General features: G+C 47.1%; 1 protein-coding gene across 2 annotated transcripts; it reads right to left on the minus strand.

The window, feature by feature from the left end:
* Positions 1-429: 429 nt before the first annotated feature.
* LOC120913436 (mRNA decay activator protein ZFP36L2-A-like) lies at positions 430-17617 on the minus strand. 2 transcript variants are annotated; one of them, XM_040323360.1, is made up of 2 exons: positions 17464-17617; positions 430-1475 (listed from the first exon to the last, which is right to left on the minus strand). In XM_040323360.1, exons 1-2 carry the CDS (start codon positions 17545-17547, stop codon positions 540-542), a joined length of 1020 nt encoding a protein of 339 aa, XP_040179294.1. In that variant the 5' UTR covers positions 17548-17617; the 3' UTR covers positions 430-539. The 2 variants fall into 2 exon arrangements, with proteins under 2 accessions (XP_040179294.1, XP_040179295.1); XM_040323361.1 differs by lacking the exon at positions 17464-17617 and adding an exon at positions 7783-7962.
* Positions 17618-17882: the final 265 nt, after the last annotated feature.

The raw sequence follows: 17882 nt of genomic DNA on the forward strand, positions 1-17882 counted from the left end.
AAGTTAACACAACAGGTCCTACTGCACAGAACAAAAAAAAATAATAATAATTTAAGCAGCAGATTAAAAGTAAATCTTACAGGCACTGATAGGGAAACTACCTACAAAAGATGCCAACATCTCCAACGGAGTATACAATCTGGGTACACACAATTGTGCAGGGTCCAACTGCTATAATTTATGGCATGAAGGCACGTGGCTAAAACCTGAAGTATGAACCCTTTGACTACAACAAAGATGCAACATCACTTCCTCCTTTTACTACAGTCAATGTATAGAAAGGAACCCATTCTCACCCCCCCCCCCTCCCCTCCAATTATCAAAAGCTGGAATCAGACTAAAGACTCAGCTTTTAAAGTTATAAAAGGACCCTGGTCTTAGTTAAATCACAGCTACACATTATATTTTCGATACACTAAATCAGTTTAGAAAAAAAAAAAAAAGTCTGCTCCCGATTTTAATACTCAACGCCTATGTGCAGTCAATTTCCAGTAACTGACTACACGTCTTTTGGGTCGGCCCGAGTGGTTGACAAGGCATTAGTCTGAAAGAAAGCTGAAGATGGGGAGACGCTTGGCTTCCTGCGAGTTTCCTGCAGTTTCTTCTTCAGTCTCTGGGCGAGACAAGGATTCCCATCTCTCCTCTCCCTTAGGGTCACCTTTCCTCCAGGGAGAGAGCTGTAGCTGCAGGCCACCAGACACCATGTCTGGTCGTGGAGGGGACATTGATGCAAAAAACGGCAGGTTCAGTGTAAGAGGAGAAGATGTTGGAGATAAAGGACCAACACTGGCAAAGGGATTGGATATCGGTGTCACTGGGCTGGATGGAGAAAAGGGAGACAGGGAGGTGAGGGAAGAGGCCATGGAAGCGGAGAATAAGGAGAGTGAAGAGGAGGAAGATGAAGAGGACGATGAAGGGATGCCTGAGCAACTGACGCTGTGTCTCAAAAGAGGTGGTCTTTGTCCTTTGCTGGCACTGTTGAACCTCTGCTCCTCAGCATTATGGATAAAGTGACACCGGGAACCGTATGGACAGAAGCCAATTGTGTGATAAGTCCTGCACAGCTCTGTCTTGTACTTGGGATGACGGTTCAGCCCTCTGAGCTCTGCTGTTCCATGTGCAAACTGACACTTGGAGCCATACTTGCAGGAGCCGCTCTCGTGGAACGTGCGACAGAGCTCCGTCTTGTAGCGTGTGGAAGCAGCGGTTCTAGCCCCTGCCAAGGACGACTTCTTGCTCTCCTCGATCATGCTCACAGAGCGGTCAGCTTGGAAAGGGATGTGACGCAGAGAGTTTGATGAAGGCAGGTCGGTCTCCCGACTCCATGGAGTTTGCAGTGGCCAAGCAGTAGAGTCAATTGAAAATTCATTGCCATTTGTGTTGTCATTGAGGTTGATTGGACAGGAGGAGTATGTGGTGGGCAGTTCCTCCCCACCACTTTTAAGACTGATCCCAGAAAACAGGGACACAAAATCCTGTGGAATGAAGTAGAAAAAAAAAATCATGTTAGGGGCCACTAAGCAAAAAACAGGGTTACATAGTAACATAGTTAGTCAGGTTGAAAAAAGACACAAGTCCATCCAGTTCAACCACAAAAAACAAACAAAATAAAAAACAGTACAATCCCATTCACCCACAGTTGATCCAGAGGAAGGCAAAAAAAACAGCAGAGCATGATCCAATTTGCTACAGCAGGGGAAAAAAAAATTCCTTCCTGATCCCCCGAGAGGATTTTCCCTGGGTCAACTTTACCTACAAATCTTAGTACTCAGTTATTTTATGTACATTTAGGAAAGTATCCAGGCCTTTCTTAAAGCAATCTACTGAGCTGGCCAGAACCACCTCTGGAGGGAGTCTGTTCCACATTTTCACAGCTCTTACTGTGAAAAAACCTTTCCGTATTTGGAGGTGAAATCTTTTCCTCTAGACGTAAAGAGTGCCCCCTTGTCCTCAATGTTGACCGTAAAGTGAATAACTCAACACCAAGTCCACTGTATGGACCCCTTATATATTTGTACATGTTCATCATATCCCCCCTAATTCTCCTCTTCTCAAGAGTGAATAAATTCAGTTCCTCTAATCTTTCCTCATAGCTGAGCTCCTCCATGCCTCTTATCAGTTTGGTTGCCCTTCTCTGCACTTTCTCCAGTTCTCCGATATCCTTTTTGAGAACTGGTGCCCAAAACTGAACTGCATATTCCAGATGAGGTCTTACTAATGATTTGTACAGGGGCAAAATTATATATCTCTGTCTCTGGAGTCCATCCCTCTCTTAATACAAGAAAGGACTTTGCTCGCTTTGGAAACCGTTATCTTCATAATCTGTTTTTACGTGAAGGCGATTCTTATTATGGCTTTTACATTCATCATCCATGATCTGCCGATACCTGAAGTCAAACTCCAAACTGCTACATATGTACCATTTTACATGTCAATTCTTGCTGCCATGTCACACGCCTTTCTAGAATGTTCACACCACTATTCATTGCTGTGGTTTTGCAGCTGTGTTACCTACGTGTCTGCTGAAATACAAAAAGGAGCATCACACTGCTGAGCTTCCCATTCTCTGCTCCTCCCTAGCAGCAAGAGGATTAAAAATAGTCAATGTTGCTTGAGAAAGTGAAGTTCTGCTTTAAAGTGAACCCATCAGCCATTTTGACCCTTGGTGTAGACAATGAAAGACTCCTGCCATTGAAGTGTTACTAAACCCACAACAGTAAAATCAGTCTAGCATGCTTGTTATACTCACTGTGGAATCAAAGTAGTTAATATAACGCATTGTGTAAAAAGGCAGTTTGATCCTTTTGTCTTTTCTGACCCTCCCCTTCTTTCACAGTTCAAAGGCTAAACATGCTCAGGTTTGGTGTGTTAGGCTGCATTCACATCTAGACGGACGAAATCGCGGCGTTTTGTCGCTGCAAATCGCGGTAAAAATAGCGGCGTTTTGTACCGCGATTTGCGGCGACAAAACGCCGGTATTGTCCGCCTAGATGTGCCCCAAGATGACCCCCTCTATGGAGATGATTCCCATCTCCTAGCGGAACGCTCGAAGACGCCTGAAAAAAAGGTCCGGGACCTTTTTTCACGCGGCAGGCGACAGGCGTGGAGATGTGAACCATCTCCATAGAGGGACATCTGATTTCAGCCCTCTGGCGGCAGCGGCGTAGCGCTACAGGCGTAAAAACGCCTAGGTGTGAATGGGGTCTAATGCTAGAGAGTTTTTTTTTTTCTTGGGAGAATGCATGTGATGAATACAGGGCCAATCAGCCCTGTTCATACAGATGGTCAGGGGTTCTGCAGCCGCATAGGACAATCAGTGTAAAATGAAAACTCCTCCTACAAGCTTTTAAAGTGGAGGTTCACCCTAAAAACGTTTTTTTTTTTTACATTAAAAGTACAATAGTAAGGACATTTCATTTTGGCAGTTTTTTTTTTGCTCTGTACTTACCTTTATATCCGGATTTTGTCCAGGGCTTCCGCGTTCCGACGACTCCGGGACTGGGCGTTCTATCCCAGCCTCAGAGTTCCGATGACTACGGGACTGGGTGTTCCCATCATTCCGTTCGATGATTGACGTCTTGTGAAACAGGTGACCTGTCACACAACGCGTGTCACCAGATTTCCGGAAATACCCGAGCCAAGAGTCGGCACTATACGGCGCCTGCCGTGTAGAGCTGACTGCGCAGGCGCCCTATAGTGCCGACTCGCAGCTAGGCTCTTTCCCGACGTCTGGTGACGCGCGTTGTGCGACAGGTCACCTGTTTCACAAGACGTCAATCATCGAACGGAGGGATAGAAACGCCCAGTCCCACAGTCATCGGAACCCGGAAGCCCTGGACAACATCAGGATATAAAAAAGGTATGTACCGAGAAAAAAAAAAAAAAAAAAAAAAAAAACTGCCGAAATGTAATGTCCTTAGTATGCTGGCTCTGCTAGATGCAATTTAAATTTTTTTTTTTTTTTGGGTGAACCGCCGCTTTAACGGTGCTCAATGGGACACGAATAGAAGTCATAAGACTGCTATATGCCAAGAAGAGTATTTATCAGTTTATATTTACTAATAGTTGAATTTCCATTTTCTGTGTGAGACAAGATATAGTGAACGCAGGGGCCTGGGTTTTGTAACAAAAAAAAAAAAAAAAAAAGGCAAAAATGTGGATTTTTTTTAGAAATATGAATGCAACTTTAACAGGTCAATATAAAAGTCATACCAAAAGTAATGCAGGAACCTTTTACCAAGTCTGAGCGACTCAAGTCATGATTAGAAGTGTTCCATTGCACAGAATGGGGTCTGATTTCTGATGCGACAAGTGCTCCAAAGTCGGGAGTGATTGTCGCATCAATGTAAACCGGGCCTCAATGGGAAAGAGCCATCACCCACATCAAAAGGTGCCCGTGCATGCGCAGGACGGAGCCGCACTCCAGCCGATTTGGCGATCAGCTGGAGTGGCACGGCGCATGTTCACATCAGAGGAGGCATTTTTTGACGGGAGAGAGAATGTCACGGATACCATTAAAAGCTATTCAGAGCTGATGGAACACAGCTTCCTGCTCGTTCGGTCTAGGGGAATCGGCCATTTGTATTAAAATATGAGCAGTACTTATGAGCAGTACTTACCCGTTTTCGAGCTGCATCTTCTTCCGTCGCTTCCGGGTATGGGTCTTCGGGAGCGGGCGTTCCTTCTTGATTGACAGCCTTCCGACGGTCGCATCCATCGCGTCACTCGTAGCCGAAAGAAGCCGAACGTCGGTGCGGCTCTATACTGCGCCTGCGCACCGACGTTCGGCTTCTTTCGGAAAATCGTGACGCGATGGATGCGACCGTCGGAAGCCTCTCGGAAGACTGTCAATCAAGAAGGAACGCCCATTCCCGAAGCCCATACCCGGAAGCGACGGAGAGGATGCGTCTCGTAAACGGGTAAGTACTGCACATATTTTAAAATAAATAGCCGATTCCCCTAGAGAAAACGAGCAGGAATCTAAGGGGGAAAAGTGCCCTCTAAGGGTGAACCCCTGCTTTAAGGTTGCCTTGTGTCAGTGTTGCACGGCGGCTTTAGCGTCTTGATCAGCGCCTATTGCAACACAGACAAAACCCATCCCGCAACAGCGAGGCATAATGTAACAAACTACGGTGTCCCCCATCCGCTCTGAATAGCTTTCAATTGTGTCCGTGAAATTCCCTCTCCCGTCAAAAAATGCCCCCTGTGATGTGCGCATGCGCCATGGTCACGTCACTCTAGCTGATCGGGAAATCATGCACGGGCACTTGACGGAGGGCACATATCGATGGAACATCGCCCTAAATTGGCAGGTGGACTTGCCAAAAGCAAAAGATATAATTTAAGACATTGCTCTGGGTAGATATTGCGCCAGATGTGTCACAAGTTGAGGATTCATGCTGGAGTTGTCCCAACAGACAGGATCTGCACAGAAATCAATGGCAATAAAGTGACATATCAGCTCAAGTGAAGTTGCATTGCTGCCTTTATTTTTTTTAACCAAGCAGATTAATATAAATCTGACTTAAAGAGGGGGTTCTCCCATAAATGTTTTTTTACCCTTAGATGGATGCTCATTTAGTCTAGGGGAATCGGCTAGTCGTTTTAAAATCCGAGCTGTACTTACCGTTGTAGAGGGCGATCTTCTCCACCACTTCCGGGTATGGGCTGCGGGACTGGGCGTTCCTTCTTGATTGACAGGAATCCGACGGTTGCATCCATCGCGTCACGAGTAGCCGAACGTCGGTGCGGCTCTATACTGCGCACCGACGTTCGGCTACTTTCGGAAAATTGTGACGTGATGGATGCGACTGTCGGAAGCCTGTCAATCAAGAAGGAACGCCCAGTCCTGCAGCCCATACCCGGAAGTGGCGGAGAAGATCACTCTAAAAAGGTAAGTACAGCTTCGATTTTAAAACAACTAGCCGATTCCCCTAGACTAAATGAGCCTCAATCTAAGGGTAAAAATAGCAATTTAGCGGTGAACCTCCGCTTTAAAGACCGATCAACTCTTTCCTATCCCAAGGGGCTTTTCAGACTTACTACAAAATGATCTAAAGCCAGCTGTACAGAACTGAATGCTTCCACAATGATATGGAGTCCCCTCTATGGGGCATAAACACAGAGGGCTACATACATCCACACTAAGGGGTCATCTCTACAAGGCATGCATACACGGGGCCACAACCCATCATGATACTCTGCAGCACTCCTGCAGAGCAATGTTCCTCTGAAGTACACTTCTCACGACAATGAGAACTATAGAAGACCGCACTATACAGAACTGGCCATTACAATGGATGCACTCATGCAGATTCTCATGACTACACAGACTGCAGGGCCTCAAGAAAATCTAGAAGGAACTTTCTGCAGCAACACATACCAATCTTTCTCATTTATACAGCCAGCCAATCATCTACATGCACCCACTGTCCCAAAGAGGGGAGGTGCCTCCAGGTTTATAAGAGCGATGCCTCTATAGCAGTGGTCATCAACCCTGTCCTCAGGGCCCACTAACAGGCCAGGTTTTATGTATTGCCTTGGGGAGATGCAGACTACAATCACTGAGCAGCAAATGATATCACCTGTCATGTATTTCAGTTATCTTGCAAACCTGGCCTGTTAGGGGGGCCTGAGGACAGGGTTGATGACCACTGATCTATAGACATAGAAAGGTTGTGAAATCCATACACCCACAAATCCCAGACAGCCCCCCAGAGAATCACAACTCCAGGATTAGAAGACAGATGCTTGCAGAGCTATGCATGCCCAGTGCCAATGAGAGAACCCGCCAGACTCCCCCAGGATTGAAAGATGAGCTGGCAGGAGCTATGCAGGTAGACTTTACATGACTGTCCATTTGAAAGCCACACACACACACACACACGGTGCCAATGAGACACCCCCTTTAATAAAGTCTTAAATGCACAGTCCTTTATAAAAGCAATGTTAGACCACCCCCTCCTTTAGAAAACCATGCATTATCCTAATGGTGACCCCCCTATAAAAAAAAGCAATGGATGCACAGTCCTACCGTCACCCCCATGCAAGAAAGCAATGCATGCACAGTCCCAATTAGACACCCCCTGTAAGAAAGCTGTTCAGTGCTAATAAGACCCCCCCCCTTAGAAAACCATGCATGTTCCTAATGAGGCCCCCCTATAAGGCAACCATGGATGCCCAGGCCTAATGAGACCCCCCCCCCCCCCTTAGAAAGCCACGCATACAGTCCCAATGAGATACCCCATTAAAGCCATGCATACAGTCCCAAGCCCCCCCCCCCCCATTTGAAAATCATACAGTCCTGGTGACACCCCCCCCCTATAAATCCATGCACAGTCCTAATGACACCCCCCCCCCCTTATAAAAAAAAACATGCACAGCCCTAAGACCACCCCCCTTATAAAAAAAAACATGCAGTCCTAATAAGACACCCCCCTCTCTCTAAAACCTATGCACAGTCCCAATAAGACACCCCCCCCCCCTTATATAAAACCCATGCACAGTCCTAATGACAGCCCCCTTATAAAAAAACATGCCCAGTCCTAAAGACAGCCCCCTCTATCTAAAACCCATGCAGAGTCCTAATGAGACACCCCCCCTTATAAAAAATCATGCAGAGTCCTAATGAGACATGTGTAGAGCGCACTCCCCATGTACAGAAGACAGCGGGCCATACATACAGCTAGGAGCCGTCCCCGCACACAGCCATACACTGCCGCACACGCCCCTCCGCTCAGTTCTGCACACAAACTTCCCTCCATACTCCGTCCCGCTCCTCACCATGGCCAGGTCGGTGTCCAGCTCGGGGAAGGGGCTGAGCAGATTGGACGGCATGGTGGGCTCTCCTCTGCCAGCACACAGGTGCTCTAATGATCCCGCGCCCACCTCGTGCTCCGCACAACTTAGATGTTTGTAAGCAGGGCAGATGGTGAGCCCCTCCGTAGTCCCGCCCCTCTCCCCAGCCACACCCCCCAACACTGGTCCCTGCAAAAGTTTCAGCCTATCCAAAGCTTTCCCTCCTTACCGTCCAGTGAGCGCGGAGGATGCTGGGAGCTGTGTCCCATTCCAGCACAGGCCTCATGAGGGGAATGGAGAGGCCGAGTTAGTTGTGCTCGGAGGACAGTCAGTGGGGGCCGTGTAATAAACTAGTATTGTGTCTAGTCAGAAGCCTTCTTCTACCAAACTTTATAAAAAACGAACACTTTCATTGTTACTACACATAAATGTGATAAATACAGGAAGCCTTTATATTACATTGCTGGGCCTCATTGGCAGAGGAGTGCGCAGGCCTGTAGTCTATGAGTGGGCTGCATGTTAGTGTGGGCAGCTCAGAGAAGTATGGGCTGCACGCCCATACTTATCTGAGCTGCCCACACTAACATGGATGACCGTGTTGTCATTCAGCTATTGCACGGTCGGCAAGTGGTTATATAGCATGTCGCTTTCAGCTGGTGGTACCTAATGCAGTTCTGTAGTTTGACCATTCATTAACGCGCTGCACGCGCCTCCTCCCAGACAGGTGTGCTGGTGAGAACACACACACACACACGTTCATATACTGAAGGCATAGACTGCCAGAGACTTCTCTCCAGCCGACTAGCTGCTCAAGTGCCATTATAAGCTTGAGAGGACGTGTCCTCCCCTTCCCCCACGCTCTGTCCACTGGAAGACCCAAGTGACCAGCCGGCGCCATCTACGCTCAAACTGCCTAGCAGAGATGGTCGTCTCCTTACAGCCTGAGTTAATGAATGGTCAAACTACAGAACTGCATTAGGTACCACCAGCTGAAAGCGACATGCTATATAACCACTTGCCGACCGTGCAATAGCTGAATGACAGCACGATCATCCAGTTCTGGGAGGGAGTCTATTGATGTCTGCCGGGAACCGGGCCCGCTGTGGCGCGCTCTGACCGCTGTGTCCTTTAGAGACAGCTGATCGCAGGTCGGGGTAAAGAGCCAATCACAGCGGCCCTTTACTATGTGATCAGCTGTGCCCAATCACAATGTGAACACACTTTCCGGTTATCTGCATTCCTTTAGGCTGGGTTCACACTACTACACTACTTTCATCCTACTTTGCTCTGCTACATTGGTCCTACATCCATCCTACTTTCATGAACAGGATACTACTTTGGTCCGACTTCAATGATATTCAATGGGCCTGAAGTAGGATCAATGTAGGACCAAAAGTAGTACAGGGAGCATTTTCAAAGTCGGACCGACTTGTGTAGGACGCTACAAGACGCTCTCATAGGGAAACATTGAACACAGAGCAAAGTAGGATGAAAGTAGTGTAGTAGTGTGAACCCAGCCTCAGGCTATACTACACAACAGTAGTATGACTTTCGTCCTACTTTTCTCTGCGACATCGGTCCTACATCCATCCGACTTTCATGAACAGGATACTACTTTGATACGACTTTGTCAGAGTCTGACTTGTTCTTTGACCAATCAAAACAATCCCAGTATGAGATAAATTCCTTTTACTGCTGCAGTAATCACAATGTCGGATGGTAAGGACAAGGCTCCTACTTTGATCCAACTTCAATGATATTCAGTGGGCTGAAGTAGGATCAAAGTAGTACAGGGAGAATTTTGTGTCAGACCAGTAAAGACGGCTCTCATAGGGAAACATTGATTTTCACACGTCATGCTACATGAGCTCCCAATGTCGGAGCGTTTGTCGGACCAGTGTGAACCCAGCCTCATTCACGCTGTCACAGCATGAGGAGAGCCGTTAACCAGCAAGCGTGAAAGGGACATTTACACTGATCATTAATGCCCCCGAAAAATTACAGTTGACAAAAATTCTATAACAGAAGCTTGTTTATTCAGCAAAAAAATTAAACCCAGTAGTGATTAACCAAGTGCCTACTGGGCACTTTCACCCTCTTCCTGTCCATGCCAATTTTCAGCGCTGCCACAGTTTGAATGACAATCGCACGGTCATGCAACCCTGTACCCATATGCCATTTTTATCATTTGCTTCCAGTGGCATTTAATCACCTCTGCGGTTTTTAATTTTTACGCTATAAACAAAAAAAAGACAAAAACACTGATGGGCACTGATGAGGAGCTACTGATGGGCTTTATCATTAATGCCTTTTTTTTGGGCACTGACAGTCGTTTATATAGAGGACTGGCTGGCAGGCGATGGGCACCTTTTGATGGGGGCTGTTCTGATTATCAGCACAGACCCCCCCCCCCCCTAACAGGAAGAGCCGCGGATAGTCTCTCCCTGTCAGCGTGAAACGAGGAAAGCCGTTTACCGACACTTCCTGATTCACGTGACAATCAGCTGTGATTGGCCACAGCTGATCATGTGGTAAGAAGCCTCCGACAGAGGCTCCATACCACGATCAGACTGACACAGCACCTCCGATTGCCACGCTAAGCGCCGGCTCTGTTATCTTGGTCACGTCCAGTCAGGATATCAACCACTTTTCCACCGTCATTTTGCTATACGGCGGGTGGCAACTGGTTAAAGGGGTTGTAAAGGTTCATGCTTACTGGCGCCCCCATTTACATACCTGAGCCCTCGAGTCCCGTGTCGAGAACATGCTGGATTTCGACCCGGTCTTAGCTCTTCATTGGATAGATTGATAGCAGCGCAGATGTCAATCATATTCGATGACGTGGGGGCCGAGTCCAGCATTCGTGTCCATAGACGCAAATTCTGGGAGCGCGCCTGCAAAGCAACCCCCTTGGCAAAGCGCTTCCCAGGGAGATTAGCTGATGCAGGGAGGAGCCAAGACAGCCGCCGAGAGGCACCAAAAGACGAGGATCAGGGCCACTCTGTGCAAAACGAGATTGATAGCAGTGCAGCCAAATCCAATGAGGCGGTAGCCGGGGGAGGGGCCCCGAGTCCTGCTGTCTGTGTCAATAGACACGCCCACACCAAACCCCCCCCCCCCCCCCCCCCCGAGGGAGAGCGGCTCTCCAACAGGGCACTTGAGAAGGAGCCAGGAGCGCTGCTGAGGGACCCCAGAAGAAGAGGAGGATCAGGGCCACTGTGCAATACCAAAAGCACAGAGGTGGCAAGTATGACATGTTTTTTTAGCATATTCAGGCGTTTTTGATCCCATAGAAACTACTGTAAATGTGTTTTTTACACTTAAAGCGGAGGTTCACCCAAAACAACAAGTATATAACATTACATTCAGTATACCTCAAACATGTACAGTATGCCGTTTTTTTTTGGGGGGGGGGGGGGTTTGTACATACGGTATTATCGGTATTTTCCTCCCGGCTTCCGGGTACTCACTCCCGCGGCACTGGGCGTTCCTGTGCAGTGCCGCAATGTCATCTGGGACTTCGCCCATATGATTGACGTGCCTGAGAAAAACTCCCACCGGCAGATAGGGCGCGTCATGACTTTCCGAAAATAGCCGAACTCCGAGTCGGCTCTATACAGCGCCGTATAGACCCGACTCGCAGTTCGGCTATTTTCGGAAAATCATGACGCGCCTTATCCGCCGGTGGGAGTTTTTCCTCAGGCACATCAATCATATGGGCGAAGTCCCAGATGACATTGCGGCACTGCACAGGAACGCCCAGTGCCGCGGGAGTAAGTACCTGGAAGGAAAATACAGATAATACCGTATGTACACCCCCCCCCCCCCCCCCCAAAAAAAAACAGCATACTGTACATGTTTGAGGTATACTGGATGTAATGTTATATACTTGTTTTTGGGGTGAACTGGAAAGCACCAAAATCAAGCATGCAGAAAAGCATCTGTAACGCATGTGGACTGCGTTTCTAATGTGTGTTCCAGTGCATTTTTTGGTGCAGTCCAGTTTATCCCCCCCCCCCCCTTTTTTCTTCACCTTAAATAAGGACATCTGCGTTCCTGTGCATTTTACAGCATTCTAGTACAGTCCAGGAAAAATGCAGCATGTCCTACTTTTATTTCTGGAACTGTAAGCATTGATGTGAACTATGCCATTGAAAACCCATATAACCCACTTTCCATGCGTTTTGTTTTCTCGGCCTCAAACACAAAACAAAAACCAAAACAAAAACACACACGCACTGAACTGCATGAGGTGTGAACCGGCCCTCAAAGTCACCAGGAATACGCCCTGCTAAAGTGTAAATGCCGTTGTTCCGTCAGAATTGGCAAAGGAAATTACGTTCCGTTGCCACCATCGTGCTACACCCCCACACTTCTCCATAGTAATGATACACCGAGAAGGGGGCAAGCGGACATCTTGTTACACCCACTGGAGTTTCACCTTTTTTTTTTTTTTTTTTTTTTTTTAACAGGATACGGATCATAAATGTTTAAATGCAGTATTTAGAAATCCGAAGGACTGTTTAGATGTTACATTTTAACTACTACAGACCCGGGCCATAGTAAAAAGACGGCCTCCAGGTGGCTCTATAAATCCGGGAGGCCGTCTTTTTACGGCCTCGGGTCCTCCGGCCACTGGGGGGCGCGTCACCGATGCGCGTGCCTCGCGGCCTCGATGTCCGCCAGGTACCCGCGAATCGGCAGTTTCAGAACAGGGATGTGGAGCTCTGTGTGTAAACACAGAGCTCTACGTCCTGTCAGGGAGAGGAGACAGATGCTGTGTCCCTTGTACATAGGGACACAGCATCGGTCACCTCCCCCAGTCAGTCCCCTCCCCCACAGAAAGAATCACTCCCAGGATCCGCATTTAACCCCCTTCCTCGCCCCCTAGTATTAACCCCCTTCCCTTTCCTGTCACATTTATACAGTAAGTGTGTTTTTATAGCGATGTTCGCTGTATTAATGTGAATGGTCCCAAAAATGTGTCAAAAGTGTCCGATGTGCCCGCCATAATATCGAAGTCCTGACAAAATTTGCAGATCGCCGTATTACTAGTAAAAAAAATAAATAAAAAAAAGTCAGAATTCTTTCCCCTATTTTGTAGCCACTATAACTTTTGCGCAAACCAATCACTATACCAGGGATATGCAATTAGCGGACCTCCAGCTGTTGCAGAACTACAAGTCCCATGAGGCATAGCAAGACTGACAGCCACAAGCATGACACCCAGAGGCATGATAGGACTTGTAGTTTTGCAACAGCTGGAGGTCAGCTAATTGCATATCCATGCACTATACGCAGGTATAGTCAGGCCCCTATCGGAACACCAGCCTTGGTTGGTACTCCTCAGGCAGACTCTCCACCGTATGGCCTCCTCCAACTGGACGGATGGCCCAGGACCTTCTTCGGTGGGATCCAGTCAATTACTGAGTCCCCAAGCGGCAGATCAATTGCTCCGGGCCAACGTGGTCCCGAAGCCAGGATCCTTGAGTTCCACGCGCACCAAACCCTCCTGATAGGCTGCTGGGCAAGAGCACCCAATCATTGACTCCACTGCTGCCACCTGCTGACCCGGGGTGAGATCAGTACCCCAGAGGCCCAAATTTGAACAAATCAACATGGTCAGAGTCAACTAAATTTAACATAGCACCGGTTCTGGAAAGTAACCAGACGCTACACTAAATGTCACAGAACACCGCTGATTTTTAAATTCAACATGTAAACAGGCCATCAGATTTCCAAATACTGTATTTAAGCATATATGCTCCCTTTCCTGTTAAAAATAACTGAAGTGCAAAACTCCAGTGGTGTAACAAGATGTCCGCTCGCCCCTTTTCGGTGTATCCTTGTTATGGAGGAGTGTGGGGTGTAGCAAGATGGCGGCAACGGAACGTCATTCCGTTACCAATTCTGATGGAACACCGGCTTCCATTGACTGACTGCACACAACACCTGGTGGCGCGGGTCACCAACTTATGGTCCAGTCACAGAACACAGGCCACAACACCAGTGTGAATGAAGCCCGTGTCTCTATGGTTACAACATATTCATAATGAAATACCGCCATATTGGGAATTAGACCGCTTCCACACTGGGCTAAATTGTTGATTGTGTCACGTCTAAGCCAATAATGCGCCAAAATTTGTTTTTAGGTTCCTCTATAACTGAGATTCGATGCATTTCTATTACCAGCTTCTCTGCCTGAGGCCTCATTCACTAGACATGTGCACTGCCAAAAAAAATTGTTTTCTTCGTTTGTCATTTTCGTTTTTTAATTTTTTTGGAAATTCAGAAAATTCAGAATTTTGAAAATTTGGAATTCTGAATTTTCGGATTTCCGAAAAAGCAAAAAATTTTTTTTTTTTTTGGAAAGACTGAAACAAAAAACGAATTTAAGGAATTTCAAAAAATTCAGAAATTTACCATTTTCGAATTTTAGATTTTCGAATTTTAATTGCAAAAATTAATTTTTCCAAATTTTCGAAAATGAAAAATTTGGAAACCCGAAAATTCTTAAATTCAAAATTTTCGGAAGTCCTAAAATTCGGAAATGCAGAATTTCCAAATTTCCGTTAAACGAATTAGAAACTAAACAAATTGCACATGTCTATCATTCACACTACAGCGGACAACCCTGGCAAGGGCCCCGTTCACCCACATGGGATACACAGGTGTCCTGCACAATCCCATGTGGGTAATCCCAGGTATTTCAAATGGGATGTGGTTCCTGCACCGATAGCCGTTACCAATATGAAATGCACACTGTCTGCATATGGACAGCGCACCCACATGGCTGTTGAACTGGGAGCAGCAGCTGTGTCCATGCAGCTGCCATTTCACCCCCCCCCCCCCATGAATGGGACTGCCTGCATTAAACACCAATGCGCCCCCATACCTCAAAACTTTGAGTTTGGAATGAGGGACACCTATTAGCAAAAGTATGCAGGCATAGGCCACACCCCATGCCATCCTTCGCCTACGTTCACATTGGGCCGATTTGACATGTCAAGTCGCATGCCAAAGCGAAGCCCATTGCCAGCATCGGCACTGTTTGAATCGGTGCGACACTGCACCGATTCCCAAAAGTAGTTTCTGTACTTTTGGCGACTTTGGAGGCGATTTCAATAAACGTCAGTGCATGATGTCTCAAATCCCCCCCCCCCTGAAGTCAGACTGAAATGCGGGTTTGAAATTGTGTGAATGTGTGTGTGAACACAAGGGTGGGTTTGAAATTGTGTGTGTGAACGCACATGATTTCAAACCCACACTTGTGTGAACCTAGGCTTATAGGAGAAAAAATAATAATAATAATAATAATAATAATAATAATAATAATAATAATAATAATAATAATAACGTACTGCAGAAAAATCGCCTCTGTGCTGGATCATGTACCTAGTACGTGATCCACGCGCCCGCCAGCCTATGCTGGGATTGGTCACAGCACAAGCCGATTAGCAGGTCTCGGCCAATGATTGGGCACCGGGACACGCTGATCGGCTCAGTCATTCACGAAACAGAGCTCTGCGATTGTAAACAATAATAGTGCACTGTTTACTGACAGGGGGTTGTGGTTTTTCTTTCCAAGCAAAAAAAAACCCCCAAAAACACAAGAGCCTTAGGACAGCACGTAGTTAGGTACATATTTAACCCTTTGATCGCCCTAGATGTTAACCCCCATCCTACTGATTACTGCATTAGTGTCACTGGTGATGCAAGTCAGTTCCCCACCGCAGTCCCATTATTAATCGCTGATCTCAGCCATTAGTAGCAACACACACACACAGTTTGTAGACACCAACTGTCAGACAAACCAATCAATATATACTTAATGGAATAATTTTTCCTGCAACATACCTTTTTAGCCAAAATAAATCCCCCCCCCCCCTCAAAAGAGTCAGTATTTTGTTTATTTTGCAAAAAGTTAAAAACCCAGTGGTGATTAAATACCACGAAAGAAAGCTCTAATTTGTGAGATAGATATAAGTAAAGCGCCTGAAAGAAGCCTCATCTGCAATCCCAATGTTGCAGATTGCTTTCAGAGCCTTTTCACACTGCCAGCGCCCGAAAAACGCTAGTAAAGCTCCGCCAAGACCCCTGTCACACTGGGGAAGTTTTCAGGCGCTTTGGCTTAAAAAAAAAAAAAAAAAAAGCACCTCAATGGGAAGGGGAGCTGAGCGGTGTATTCAATGCTCCAAAAGCGCTGCTTGCAGGACTTTTGACGCCCTGCCAGCGCAGCGCCTCAGTGCGAAAGCACTCAGGCTTTCACATTGGGATTGCAGATGAGGCTTTTTTCAGGCGCTTTTTTTTTTTTTTTTTTTTTTAACGCCAAGACCCCTTACACACTGTGGCGTTTTTCAGGCGCATTAGTGTGAAAGCACTCGGGCTTTCACATTGGGATTGCAGATGCAGCGTCTTTCAGGTGTTTTTTTTTTTTTACGTTAAAGCGCCTGAAAAACGCTCAGTGTGAAAGGGGTCTTAATGTAGCGCAGTTCTGAATAGCATAAAACAGCCTTTTCATGAATGGGGTTAATACACACTGTACTGGCACGTACACTAAACCGCTATTTGTCGCACTACCACCAGATTTCTGTATCAACAACGCACTTTACGATTTCCAGGAAATATGGGACGGGCGCCACACCAATTTAAAACAGTACTTCCTGCACTACTTTTGGTGATTTTGGGTACGACTTGCATAGACATCTGTGCATTAAGCTGCACAAATGTTTTCCAAGTCGCACTGACATGCGGCTTTGAAATCGGGAACATTCAGATGAAGTTGCAGTCAATGTGAACGGGGGCCAGATTCACACGTCCGTGTTGCACATAACATGCATTGCAATCATTTTGGATTGCACCCCAACCCACTAAGGCTTCATTCACACAGGGGAATGGACTAAAGCGTGCCCTAGCGTTTACCAGCGCGCCCTAGCGTTTACCAGCACAGTGATGCACAAATGTTCCATGCATCCTCTTGAAGGCAGTCCCATTTATGTCAATTGGGATGCAGTGACTGCACACGCATAAACGCGGTTCCCAATCTGAGGGTGCCAGTACACAGCGCCAAACGCACACGGTATCCATTCACAGCCGTGCACTCCAACAAATGTCAGATTGGGAGAAGTAGCTGTGTCTGTGTCACCACTGCATCCCAAATGACGTCAATGGGACTACCTGCAACAGCAATGCACAGAACACCTGTGCATCCCCCCCATGCAGGTAAACACTGCCCTCTACAGGCAGACGCATTAGAATACCTTGTGTGAATGAGGTCCAAGGCCCTTCACCCACAACTACAGAAGAACAATGGCTCTTCTGAACAGTGACTGCATCTGATAGCGCCCACCTGATAGGATGCAGTCATTGTTCGGCTGATAAGTCTCCATTTTTAAAGCCACTTGTCAAGCCAGGTGCTGCTTGCAGGGCCAACCACAGCTTGAATTTTGTCCAAATTCCTGTAGAATGGTCCTGAATTCTTGCGGTATATAGCCACCCATACCTTCACCCCCCTCAAGTTTCTTATATCCAGTTATAAAGTGGGGGGGTGACTCTACCATGTGACAGCACCGGTGCTCAATGGTTGACTGCTCCAGCATGCAGTGCTGTCACATAGAGGTGCATAGAGAGTCCTCAGCCCTGTAAGTGTCATGATTTGGAGCTTACACTGAACATCTCCTCCTTGCTGTCGTTGCAGGATGGATCGGAAGAAGATTTCCATAGGCGGCTGGGAGCTCCTGGAGACTGCATGGCTGGAGAGGAGGTCAGTATAGTTGCACTTTAAAAAATCCACCTGCTGCTCCCAGGGCCCAGATTTTTTTGGCTGGTTCAGCAGAAATCTGGTGAAATTTGAACCGTCTGGCCAGCCTTAATTTGCTAAATTTGCTGCAATTGGTTACCTGCTCACCACCTGTTTTAACCCTGTAAATGCTGCACCACCACGCTGCAACCGCATGGATTACACAAAGCTGCAGGGAGGCTGCATCACGGCCCCATACATTGTCAGCTTTTCAGTTGGTACCTGATTGGATGCTCTATTCAACTCTACGGAGCGGCGGATGTCAGTGGTGACCGCTATCCAATCC

This window comes from Rana temporaria, chromosome 9 (assembly GCF_905171775.1).
Source record: "Rana temporaria chromosome 9, aRanTem1.1, whole genome shotgun sequence".
NCBI lineage: Eukaryota > Metazoa > Chordata > Amphibia > Anura > Ranidae > Rana > Rana temporaria.

Coding starts and splice junctions, on each gene's coding strand:
- LOC120913436 (XM_040323360.1), bottom strand. CDS start 17,547: ATGCAGTCTCCAGGAGCTCCCAGCCGCCTATGGAAATCTTCTTCCGAT. Junction 1,476..17,463: donor GCAAGGAGGAGATGTTCAGT/GTAAGCTCCAAA, acceptor TTCATTCCACAG/GATTTTGTGTCCCTGTTTTC.